The following is a 12,973-nucleotide window of genomic DNA, read 5'->3' as shown; positions in this document are numbered from 1 at the left end:
TAAAAAATAAATGAGAGGAAAACTCTTCCACCATCTTGTAAAGAGGACATAAATCATCTTCAATACCCTGAGCTCCTCTTTTAACCAGTTCTATCTTTACTGTCAGCTTCTGATGAACAACCTGTCATACGAATGACTCCACTCTTGGAGGAAGCAGACCCCTCCAAATTACATTTTTTCCAAAAATAGACCTCCTCCGAACCCGAAGAACACAATTTAACACAAGAACTAACAGAATACACCCCATCCCCAGTGCCTTTCCATATCAGAACATCATTAGATTCTATAAATAGGGAGAAGTTCGAAATGACTGCCATCAAATTAGACCACTTTTCAAATTCCCAATCATTCAAATTTTTCTCAATTGAACATCCCAAAACCAACTCATAGATCTATATTCACCAAATTCAAATAATTTGCAATACTTGTTTGAGGAAACAGAAAACAGTCTGGGAAAAATGACCAAAAGAGGATAATCCATAGCCCAAACATCTTGCCAAAACCGAATAAACTTTCCATCACCAACTTAAAAACTACACATGCTTCTAAACTTAGAACCAATAGGGTCTTCATTGAAATGGTTATTTACCACAGATCTCCAAATCCAAGAAGCTATAGGAGGAACCTTGTTGTCAAACTGTAATAAAGATGAATCAATGTTATATTTACTACATATAATTTTCCTCCAAATAGAGTTTCTGTCATTTGCAAACCTCCAAGACCATTTCCCTACAAGTGCTCTATTCATCGAGTTAATATTTAGAACACCTAGGCCACCCTCATACTTTGATTTACACACAGTGGACCAATTAACCCAATGTATCTTGCTTTTACCATTACCCCCTACCATAAGAAATTTGACATAATTGAATTGAGGGTTTTGTAAACCGAGGCTAGAATTTTAAACAATGACAAGAAATAAGTTGGAAGCGAGCATAGGACCAACTTAACCAGTACCGACCTCCCTGCTAAAGAAAGAGAGGAGGCCTTCTAACCAGCAAGTTTGTTGTAGAAATTTTTAACCACTGGATCCCAAAGAGCTGAAGAATTCCTATTAGCACCAAGAGGAAGTCCTAGGTAATCTGAAGGAAAGCACCCAACAGAACATCAAATAGTCCTTGCCCACTCCTGAACTTCCTCTTCATTCAAATTAATACCAAACAGTTTGCTTTTCTTTAGATTCAACTGTAGTCCAGACATAACTTCAAACACTCTAAGAACCCTCTTCAAATTCAAAATTTGCATCTTCGAAGCTCCACAAAAGATGATAAGATCATCAGCAAATTGCAAATGTGTTAAATTAAGAGACCCCTCCTCCCTACCTATAACCAATCCAGAAAATAATCCCTCTGAAACTGCCTTTAGTAATAATAAATTAAGAAATTCCCCTACTAAATTGAACAACAATGGCGATAAAGAACAACCCTGGCGAAGACCCTTTGCCATTGGGAATTCCTCAGAAGGAACCCATTAACCAATACTGAAACGGTAGTTGTCGTAACACATTTCCTAATCCAACCACTCCATCTAGAACCAAAACCCATCTTCTCCATTACTTTGAACATAATAGGTCAATCAACTGTATCATAAGCCTTTTTGAAGTCAACCTTAAAAACGCATCCCTTGAGTCCTTTTTTCCTCCAAAAATATATTCCTTCATTAGCAATAAGAGAACAGTCCAAGATTTGACGACCGGGGATGAAAGCAAGTAGCTTGATGGGTATGAAGGGAGGTTTTAACGAGGCCTCTCATTTTTATAAAAAAAATATTATAAATGAAATTAATTAATTTGCTAAACAATATATTAAATTTAACATAAAAATGATAATGTATTTTAATTATTTAGCTAAAATTAAATACTACAAAAATTAAAAAGGTAAACTAGAAACAAACTGGAAAAAAAATAAAGTAAATAACAATACTTCAAGACTATAATATTATATTACATATTATTTAAATGATCTCTCTATATGGTAGCAATGAAGAATAGTATCAAGTATTATTATTTAAATATATGCTAACATTATAATATATCCTCTGATATAGTTGAATACTTTCTTTTATTATTAATTAAACTAAATTAAATTTAATACTAAATAAAATTATTTAATAATATCATTTTAGGTTATATTAAAATAATGTATAATATAGAATTAATTTTAAATATGAAACATCATTTTTTTTTATAGGAATTGCAGGCCTCGTTAAAAACCTCCTTCATGATTAAAGGAGCTTATAGAGAAGCTCCTTAATCAGCGGAAGGAGGAAAAGAGTACCTTAAGATTTTATTAACCATAGAAAGAACACGATACAACTAGGGAGCCACCCCCAATATGAACAAAACACCAAAAACAACCACCAACAATCCTACCAGAACCAGCCTAATCCAACAAAGCAACAACAACAGCCTAAAAAAGACTGGCCAAACAAAAAACCTAAACGAGGCCCGATAGGCACTCAATCAAACAAAACAACCAGAAAAAAGCCAAGGGTGACAGCTGACTAAAACCATAAAAGCCAACTTCTAACTCAAAGGCCACGGAGCTTTCACATGAAAAGAAAACAAAAAAAACACGCATATGGCCGCCTTTCCACCACATCACCACGTCTTGTTAGCTAAAGACCATCCGAACTTCCAGCTCCAGACAAAAAGCATGGTGTAGATCACCTGAACCTTCTACTCCTTCCCCCGCCATCGTCTTCCGACAATAGATACACTACTGCGCCATTAGACTCACAACCCAAATCTTTCCCAAAAGGCAAGGAATTGAACGTATCCTTCTGTTGAGACTGCCCCAATGCTGGAAAATCAGATTCATAAGTGAATCTGCCATCAAAAACAGACACCTCTTCCTCCCAATGCACCTTACTCTGATGGCTCTTGCTTCGGGAACCCCTATACTTTCTTTTAGGAGCTGTAAAATTCCCTTGAAAAAAATGTTTAGCTCTAAATTTGTTGCCAGAACAGCCCTCGTGAATCCCTTCCTCCACCTCCCTTATCTCAACCCGACCATCCAATATGGGGAAATCATTAAAATAATCCTTTGAGCCTACAAAAGCACATGCAAACTCACTATTTTTCCTAAAGGCAACTTCATTATCCCTCTCCACGTGAACCAACAGATCCACTTTATCCTTTAGGCTCACATCTTCCAATTCCTTTGACACTAAGAGACCATCATGTATGGGAGAATTAATTAAAAAATCCTTACTCTCCACAAAACCACGTGCAGGCAAACAAGTGTCCTTAAAGACATCCACTGCTTCTCTCTCTGCATGCACCAGCAATGTCTTGTGTTCCCCCACTCCCTCCATTTGGGAAAGAACCATCCTCTGACCCCCAATGTCGCTCCTCGGACCCATCATCAAAGCCTCTCCTATGTTCATGACCTCCACACCCTCACCCGACAGGATGCTGCCTCTAGCACTAGTCCCCAAACAGCAGAAAAAATTTTCTTCATTCTCATAACACCTCACGGCCGACTGCACCTCCGAAGAGTGAATGGAACTTCCAGCTTCTTCAGAACCCTCTTCCAGCTCAGGAAACTTAACTGGAAAGGCACCAACGAGCTCCCTTACCTTGGATAACGGGGATACGACTGCCTCTTCAAAAGAAGACGACTCTACCCACTTAATAAAAATTATGCACCATCCTAACAAGCTGTCTTTGAGAGTTGAGAATTTACTGTCGTCAACAGAACCAGCAATGGGAGCCACCATGTGACTAACATCCTTCCTTACATTGTTTCCCTCGACTGAATAAGGACCAGAGAACTTCTTCCTCCAGAAAACATCACGAGGAAGATATCTCGCCATGAATACTCTAATTTTGTTGCCTTGAATCCAAGATCTATCAACACAGTTGATAGCCTTCCTCGCGACCTCCAGTCTGGTGAAACGAACAAAACCAAACCTACTTCCTCCCTTGCTTCTTTTATTGGGGATGAAATCCACCACCTCGCCATATTTATCGAAAAATAACCAAAGACCTTTGTAATGAAAACTCTCTGGAATGTTGAAAATGATCACAGTGACAGTTTTTCCCAACCGGAACTCTCACCTTACTCGCCATTAAGACAAATGATAAGGAATGAAAATAGAAAAACTTATCTAAAACACCTGATTTTTAGAGAGAAGGAGGAGCTTCTCTCACTAAGTACTCCAAAATAGAGTTCTTCGCTTCTATATGAAACAACATCATTTAATATTATTAGATATGTTACATAAAAAATATTATACAATTTATTAAATATTAATTATTTTAAATTTTACTATGAGATAATCTAAAATTGCTATTAAAGTATTTTGGTATAATAATTAATTTCTCTAAAGACTAAAATAAATTGTATTATTGAATATAATTTCAGTATATTAATTCACATTACTATTCTAAATTAAGTATTACATCTTTACACTAATTAACTAATCACATATCTAACATTACATTCTATTATAACATTATTTGAAAGTTATTAAAGTGAAAGATTCAAGATTACTACAAAAGTATCAAATAATATGCTTAATAATAAGATACTTTTCCTTAATAAATAATAATATAAATGTTATTATCATATAATTGTTTAAATCTTACATAGCAAATTGAATTATTACATTTTAAAAAATATGTATTTCAAAAAGCATGACAAAATTACAAACATGTTTGATGTTTACAAATTTTTTGAAACAAAACAAGTTCTTTTAAAAAAATTACAATTATCAAATAACCCCATAGAATGCTCACATATACATATATTTTGGGGGGGGGGAACTAAATAATTTCTTGAAAATAAATTATAGGATGCAAAAACATACCATATCCCAGTATGACATATAGGTTGATTTTAAAAGACAAAAGGCATATTTCAAAATAAACCAAACAATTTTTTAATAGTTAATAATTAACTGACCAATTACCACTATAATCATTATGAACACACTTTCAATGCAAAAGTTGGTCATACACCATATCAAACCACAATAAGTTGCAATACAAACCTGACCACTTAATAAATCAGCAGTTATCATCATGCCGGGACCTAAACGACCCTTCATAATAACTTTTGAATCATCCACCGGTAGAACACCAACCTAATAAAAGAATAAACATTGGTCAATGTTCTTATACAGTGATCCAAAACCATAATTTAAATGCATAAATCATCAACAAGGTAGGAAGCTAATTATATACGTGTCAATTTAATATGTAACAAGATATTATAAACTACGTGGAGCAAGAAGAAAAAAATAATGAAAGTTGAGTTTATTGGACATTTAAAATAGCTCAGACATGCCTCAGATGCAAGTCACTAAGGATCAAAACACACCTGTGTCGAGTTCAGAAAAAAATAATGAAAGTTGAGTTCAACACATGCCTCAGATGCAAATCAACCTAATATACTATAAACTATTGCTTAAAAGATCAATCATAAAGAATAGCAGTCACCAAGGATCAAAACACACCTCAGATGCAACATATACAACATTGTCAATTGTCCTCCAATACCTAGCAGGGCGAAGTCCATTCCGATCAAGATATGCCCCAACGGTTTTTCCATCACTGAACCACATGAATTAAAATAGTAAGTATCAGAAATTGGAACAAAAATGGGGGGAAAGGTGAGAGGAAAGTGCAAATAAGTAACATAAAATGCATATGGATTTATGAGCCAAAGGTTTAACCCAAACTGTACAGTTGAATTTAACAATCTGATCTCATCAAAAACACATTTCTTTCTTGAAAATAAATTAGGAACTCTAATTACTATTTATCTATCATTTTCTTTGTTCTACTGGATAGACACCAAAAGAGAAGTATATTACAGATCAACATAAACAGCAAATCCACTTAACATGGTAGACCATAATATCAGAAGTGTGTTTTTTTTTTGGATAAAAATATGGAAGGCCTCGTTAAAAACCCCCTTCATAACCTTCAAACTACATCTGTAGCTTGACGGACATTGGAAGGAGGAAAAGAGTGCCTCAAATTTATTACTGAAATACTTATAACAATACCAGTACAATACAGCCAATATCCACAACAATACATAACCCGACCAACACATAAAACACCCAATACAACGACCACCATAAAAACAAAGACTAAACAAAAATACCCCCCTACGGGACAATATCAACCAATTCCAGCCTTAGCCAGCCCATCCGCCTCCCAATTGGCGGATCTCAAAGTGTTAACCACAATCCTTAACACAGAGGTCAGATTAACCAGTCTTTAAAGTTTGAGGTATTTAATTTTCCCATTAAAATAAAAGAGGACATATATAGCTATCACTCAATTCAAAATATGTTTCATTCCATCAAAGGAATACAATGTTCATGATCCACCAGCTATTAAGTGTAATCATAGAGATACAAGTCAATGATTGTTAACAGCAACGACAGAATACATATGCATAAATGCGAGCGAGCATACACAAACATGTATCTATGTATGTATCCATGCCATTCCACCAAAATCATGCATTTCATAAAATATGCTGTTGACACAAGACCAAACTGCTTTACTTGTTCGAGACTTCTAGTTAATTTAAAAGATTAAGACCCACTATAATTACTAGGAGACATTGGCAATAAGACTAGAAATCCCCTAAAAGGGTATACAAGTCCCTGAAAGCATTACCTAAACAGGAGCAAGGCAGGCCCATCCCAAGCTTCCATCTGACCCTTGTAATAGTCATAAAAGTCTACAACCTAAGGTAAAACAATTAACTTAGTATTGTCTGCATATTTAATCCGCTAGTAATGAGAAATAGGATAATTAGAGACATGTTACAAATGGGATAAAAACACTATCAAAAATTGACTGTGAAAGCACCAAAAGGAAAAAAAGAATGAAACAGTATAGGATATTGGTGGGGCAAAATTAAGAGTTGTAAAATCAAGAGGAATCATTAAACTGACAAAAAAATGATATATACTTGATTAGCTATCTGATTTACTTATGCTAAAAAGTAATCTGGAATCGAAACAACCTGGCTAAAACTCAGAATTTATTATACTTAGCCAAAGAGAAGAAATTTTGTTTACTGAAGAATAATAACATTGCCCCCCATAGCAGAATTTATAAGCAACTTGAATAATCAGCAGTCTCAAGCAAATACCTCAGGATATTTAGCTGTCAATGTGGGATGATTCTTGTATGCCTCTGGGACAAGAATCATGAGAGCTTCATCTGGACTACGGCCACTTCGTATCAATAACTGGACAAAATAAAGAGAATCATTTCAAACTCTCCAACAGCTCATGCACGAAAGTGATTATAAGCATGTGGGAAACATGGTTTTGCAAAAAAATTATGATGGCTCAAATGCAGAAGCATACTTTTGGCACATCCTAGTGAATGTATCGATATATAATACCACTAGGAAATGGTTATTACTCCACGAAAGCTGAAGCAATGAAAACATTAGTTCCATTATGTACCTCATCCAAATTCTCCCCATAATTACACTTTTAGACCATCAAACTCCCAGCGTAGTATATAGTAATTGAATGAAAAGGTTTGCTTAGTGGACAACCAAGGCTGAAATAAAAGCTAATATAGAACCCATTTTGCAACACTTCTAGGCCCATGGTTCTATACAACACTGAAAAGGCCTTTGCTAAAATGCAAACTGCAAGACATTCTATCACATCAAACTGAGAAAAATAATTTCACCACTTTACCCTCATATGAGCACTTTAGGAGATAAAAATTATCCATAACGGTTTTGAGTCAAGTAAGGATTTGGCTTAATCAAAAGTTTATTGCTGAAGGATCATTTCTAGCCTTTTAACATTTGCACACAAGAACCTATTCCCTCCACAAAGACGCATAGTCTTATCTTCCCCAATACAGCCCAATCACAAACAAGGAAATAGTAATGCAATTCTATCAGTATATATTTAACTGATGGAAAATTTTCATTTGTTGTATTTCCAATAAGTAAATGTCACCCTTATTAAAAGAAATTACCAGCTTGTGCCAGCAGTCAAACTAAGAATCAGATTTCACAACTACAACATATTAGGTAAAACAAAAGGAAATCCTATTTTTTATGGTAAAAAGAAGGTCAAGGCCTAAGGGAATTAGGAAGGTGAGTTTGCATGTGCTGGAGATCGAACCATCAGAGCTTAGCTCTAGGTTAACCAATCATGATACAGTATAATTCCAATAGTATACTACAGCATTGCAGGAATCCACCTCCTGAGATAGGTGGGTGAACCATCAGAGATTAGCTCTAGGTTCACCAATCATGACAGTATAATTCCAATAGAATACTATGACATTAATCAAGTTTATAGCTCATACTTCAGCTGTACTATCAAGATTTGCCGAGTCAGATGCCTTTGGGTTACCAAAAGGGCGAATTTCATTTTCCCTTCCACGCCAAACAGGGGCCTTCAAAGAGGTTTCACGAGATTGCATCCAATTCAAGTTCCCCTGCATATGTTTCAGAGTAGAACACAGAGAATAAACCTTGTTCATCAATCATATTTTTCATAATGGAAATAATATTTTTAGACAAACATGAAATTTATAGAGAAACTAACTTGTACGGTATTGATCTCTCCGTTATGACCAAGAAACCTCATTGGTTGAGCAAGAGGCCATCTAGGACTAGTATTTGTACTATACCTTCGGTGATAAATGGCAAATGGAGACTTATAGAGTTCATTCTGAAGGTCAGAATAAAATAACCCAAGAACTTCTGAACGAAGCATGCCTTTGTAAACAATGGTTTGATTGGACAAAGAACAGAAATAAAGATCACTTCCCCAAGTCTCTGAGGCAGTTGCTCTTTCAATTAGTTTTCGGCAGATGTATAGTTCCCGTTCAATGTCATCGATGTTCTCTTCCTTGACAACTCTAACAAATATCTGTTGTATATTGGGCATGGCTTCTTTCGCATAAAAACCAACCACTGATGTATTTACAGGAACAGACCTCCATCCAAGCACCTCGAGACCCTCTTGTCTAAAAATATTTACAATAACTACAGAAGCAATAAGAACTAGTCAAAAACTAGAATAGATTAAATGAAACAGAAATTAGAATATATTGTACAGATTTGAGAAAATCTATCTCCACGCGATTAACACTCTCTGTATGTGATGGAAACCCACAAAGGCTACAAAACTAGAGGTAATAAATAAGTACATAGGAAGATATGTCATATGTGTTTGCAAAAGCTATTAAGTGATTAAACTGTGTTTTGATACCTCTTTGAAGATGTTTAATCAATTTGGAACTAAATCTTACATCCAATTAAACTGATCTATCACTCCACTTCATCTTAACAAAGCCATAATGATGGCTAACAGAATAATATGGTTAGGAAATGAGTAGCTCTTTAGTTCAAAATTAAATAAGAACCGACATATGAGGAAATTGAAAGAAAAGAAAAATGAGTTTAAATCTCTTAAACATGTGGATTACAAATATTAAAGGAATTTAGTTCTACATCTATTTCATTGGTTTCATTTTTAGTTGGGTACCAATTCTTTATCTTAATTCCAAAACAAATGCAGCAACAAAAGCTTGATCACAACAATTAAATTTACAAAATTCAACCATAACTGAAATTCGAGTTTCTCAAATGTTCACATGGGTTCTCAAAGAAAAATATCTAATTTGAATTACACATTAATGGTCCATCAAAAGCTTGATCATATTAATCCTCGTTGGAAGTAAAGGGGAAAAGTCAAAACTAGTTTCTTCTTCCCTTCTTATAAAGTTTCCTTTAATTTCTACTCAAAACCTTACACAGTCAAAATTCTAGATGAATACACACCTGCTAAACCCTTAGAATACAGCACCCACTACCACTGAATACTGATATCTGTTTTGTAATTTTCATGCCATGATCAAATTAGTTCAATATATAACTTTTATCTCAGAACTTGTGTCCATACTCCAAATCATAATAAGTTCTAGCCCACATTTGGAAACTAATGGCTCTACAACATCCCAAGAAGTCCTAGTAGCTCTCATCGTAATCCTTGATCCTTATTTATCATAACTAAATCCCAATTGGGCTATTTTATATCTACATGAAAGATCAAAAGCTTCACTCATATCTGAATAATATTCAAAATTAAAGTATCAATACAATCCGTTCATACATGTGCCCCAATTCTAGGAAACATAGAAAAACAAACCAGCTGATGTAATTAAGGTCAATAATTACCTTTTTTGGCTTCTTCTATAAGGCTATTGTCTTTGGGAAGAAAAATCATCCCAACACCAGTGTGCAACTTATCAAAGGATGCCATTCCTTGATTTTCAGCCCAGTTGTCAAATAGATCCCAAGGAATTGAAGTCATCAATCCTGAACCATCGCCAGAATCATTATCTGCTCCACAACCCCCACGATGCTCCATGCAACCAAGAGCTATAAGGGCATCCTTAACAACTCCGTGTGATGCTTTCTTTTCCAAATTGGCAATGAATCCAACACCACAAGCTCCTCTTTCTGATATTATGTCCTCTAAATTTGCAACCTAAACAAAATTCAGATCATAAGGAGAGAAAAGAGATCACATGAAAACAAAAGGTTTTCCATACCATCTTGAAACAAAACCAAGAGAAAATATCAAAAACAAATACAAAGTAAAAGAGATTATAAACAAATAAAACTTCAAATCACAGGGATCATGTATTTCTTCAGGCAGTAACTAGGGGAGAAAATAACAACTCTATGATAGTATAATCATATCGGATGAGGCAATAAGTGGTGGAAGATGTAACATCACTCTTTCACCCTCATACCTCGAGTATACATATCATAAGGTATACCAAACCTAAACATGATCCTAGATACTCAAAAAATGAGTCATTCCACCCATGACACAGAGTATTGGTTACAACAACATAAGCAACAAGTAGTGGTTAATAGTCCAGTACTCCTCCTACGGTATAGGAAACTTTGTCAACCATCAGCAAATGAACACTCTGGAAATCATATTGAACGATGAAAGATGAAGAAAACCTTCTATAGGACACATTGACGTCCATTGTAACTACTGAAACTCGAGCCTTAAGAAAGGACTTCAAATAGTAAGCATCGTATGTTTATTACAGTATAACTCGTGCTACTTAATTCTATGAAATCACGTAGACTTTAGACGACAATAGTACATAGTATTACATGAAAAACTAAAAACTGAGTACTACTTTGATTTAACTCCTCATTAACAATAAGCGGTTTGAATTGTTAATTTTCCAATTAACTTTACTTTCAAGGGGTAAGAAAATGATCAAGTAATTCGTATGAGAAAACAAACATTTTTAAGAAAAGGTAAAGCCTTTGGTTCACTCGTAGCCACGCAGTTGTTGGGTTTAAGTCAAAACAAGAAAACAGCAGAAAATAAGATTGATAGAGAGTGGAAATTCCACCTTGGGTTGAGGAGCGGATAATCGATGATCAGAATCGGTAGCAGTAGTAGTCGGAAGATGATGGAGAACGGCCCCGACAGAATTGTTTGCGGAAGCGGAGGTTGAGAAGTGGCGGATAGAGCGAGTGTTGAGGGAGAGGTGGAGTCTCCGCCTGGGAGTAGTGGGTTTGGATTTATTAGAGTAGAAGCCGAGGAAGTCGACGAGGAGAAAGCCATTGTCGGCGGGGAAGAGGGGAGTCTTTCGGTGAAGAAGAGGAGATAGGGAATGAAGGTTAGCCATGATTGTGGGGATGGGGCGGATAGAGGAATATAAATATTTACGTGGATTTGAATGAAAGAAAAAAAAAGGGAAGAATTGAAGGATAAACAAAAACCAAAATGGGTGGAGCAGCCAAGCCACCCGCTTCTCCACTTCCCTCCTGTCTACTTCCTGCTTTCCTTCCGCTTCTCATTCATGCTTACGTCATTCATTTTGACTTTCTGTGGTAATCCTCTGTTACTCGCCACACCTTACTATCACTTTTTTTTTGGTTTTTATTATTTAATTATGTTTTAAAAATTATATTTAATTGGTTTTATTTTAATCACTGATTATTAAAAAATTAACAGTGATGCAGATGCATATGTATATGTAGAGATATAATTTTTTTCAAAACTAATTTTGCATATTAATTAATATACTTATTAATATTGTTATTATTATTATTATTATTATTTTATTAACAGTATTTTATTTTACATTTTGTAGGCCCAATATATTATAAACCCGAAGTCCAACAAAGCCCAAAATCCATTTAGCCTACCAGGAATCAATGCAGCCCGCTTAGCAACAAAGCCCACCTGGTTTCAAGCCCAGAACGAAGCTCGCATGAGCCCAAACCCGGCTAGGGTTTTCACCCTTAGCATCAGTCGTCGCTCATCATCAGCCGTTGGATCTATGGGAGATCCAATTGTTTGCATGCATCATCAGCTAGGGTTTCTGGACCCTCTCCACTATCGCTGCTCATTCCTGACCGTTGGATTTGTGTTTGATCCAACGGCCCAAATGAGATAGAGCCATAGGGTTTCAACATAACCCTATCTTCTACCATTCAACCGCCATCATTGCTACCTCCTATTGCACTATCGACTGCCGCAGTCTGCTCCTGTCGCCATCGTCGTTTCAACCTGTCATCAACATATCAGTCAGATCACTATTAGGCCAAGAAAATAGTAAAAAAATCCTAAATATTTTTTTACTTGTATAAAGACAAAATAAAGTCAAATCTGAGGCTATCAACTCAAAATAGGTCACTCATATTCTAACTCAAAATAGGTCACTCGTATTCTATCTTCTCGGTAGCAGCACAAGTCATCATCAACCATCAACATGCAAGAAGATTAAGAAGAGAGAGAGGCGATTCGAAAAAAAGAGGAAAAAAGACAGAGAGAATTCGAACAAGGCCAAAAAATAAGGGGGAAAAGAGAGAAAAGTGAACCAAAAAAACTTTCGAACAAAAAAATACCTTTTAAATATATCTAACCATTGGAAGCCTCACTGGAACCAAGAAATCCACCACCTAAGGTAAAACTTTTT

The 12,973-nt window shown here is 35.5% G+C and overlaps 1 protein-coding gene across 2 annotated transcripts in view; it reads right to left on the bottom strand.

Annotated features, from left to right (window-relative positions):
- The window catches only part of LOC120139779 (ferredoxin-dependent glutamate synthase, chloroplastic), a 67,526-nt gene extending 55,849 nt beyond the window's left edge, over window positions 1-11,677 (bottom strand). Inside the window, exons 1-8 of one of the 2 annotated variants that reach the window (XM_039154913.1) lie at window positions 11,399-11,677; window positions 10,191-10,503; window positions 8,554-8,996; window positions 8,312-8,443; window positions 7,122-7,220; window positions 6,641-6,711; window positions 5,461-5,557; window positions 4,996-5,088 (exon numbers count right to left, since the gene is read on the bottom strand). In XM_039154913.1, coding sequence (XP_039010844.1) covers window positions 4,996-5,088; window positions 5,461-5,557; window positions 6,641-6,711; window positions 7,122-7,220; window positions 8,312-8,443; window positions 8,554-8,996; window positions 10,191-10,503; window positions 11,399-11,677 — 1,527 coding nt within the window. Of the gene's footprint in view, window positions 1-4,995; window positions 5,089-5,460; window positions 5,558-6,640; window positions 6,712-7,121; window positions 7,221-8,311; window positions 8,444-8,553; window positions 8,999-10,190; window positions 10,504-11,398 lie in introns of those variants that run through there. The other variant, XM_039154914.1, reaches the window with a different exon arrangement.
- Between the last annotated feature and the right edge of the window lie 1,296 nt (window positions 11,678-12,973).

The sequence above is a fragment of the Hibiscus syriacus genome, unplaced genomic scaffold (genome assembly GCF_006381635.1).
Source record: "Hibiscus syriacus cultivar Baekdansim isolate YM2019G1 unplaced genomic scaffold, ASM638163v2 tig00110773_pilon, whole genome shotgun sequence".
NCBI classification, from domain to species: Eukaryota; Viridiplantae; Streptophyta; class Magnoliopsida; order Malvales; family Malvaceae; genus Hibiscus; species Hibiscus syriacus.
Note: the sequence above shows the minus strand (reverse complement) of the source record. Positions and strands in the feature narration are given on the sequence as shown.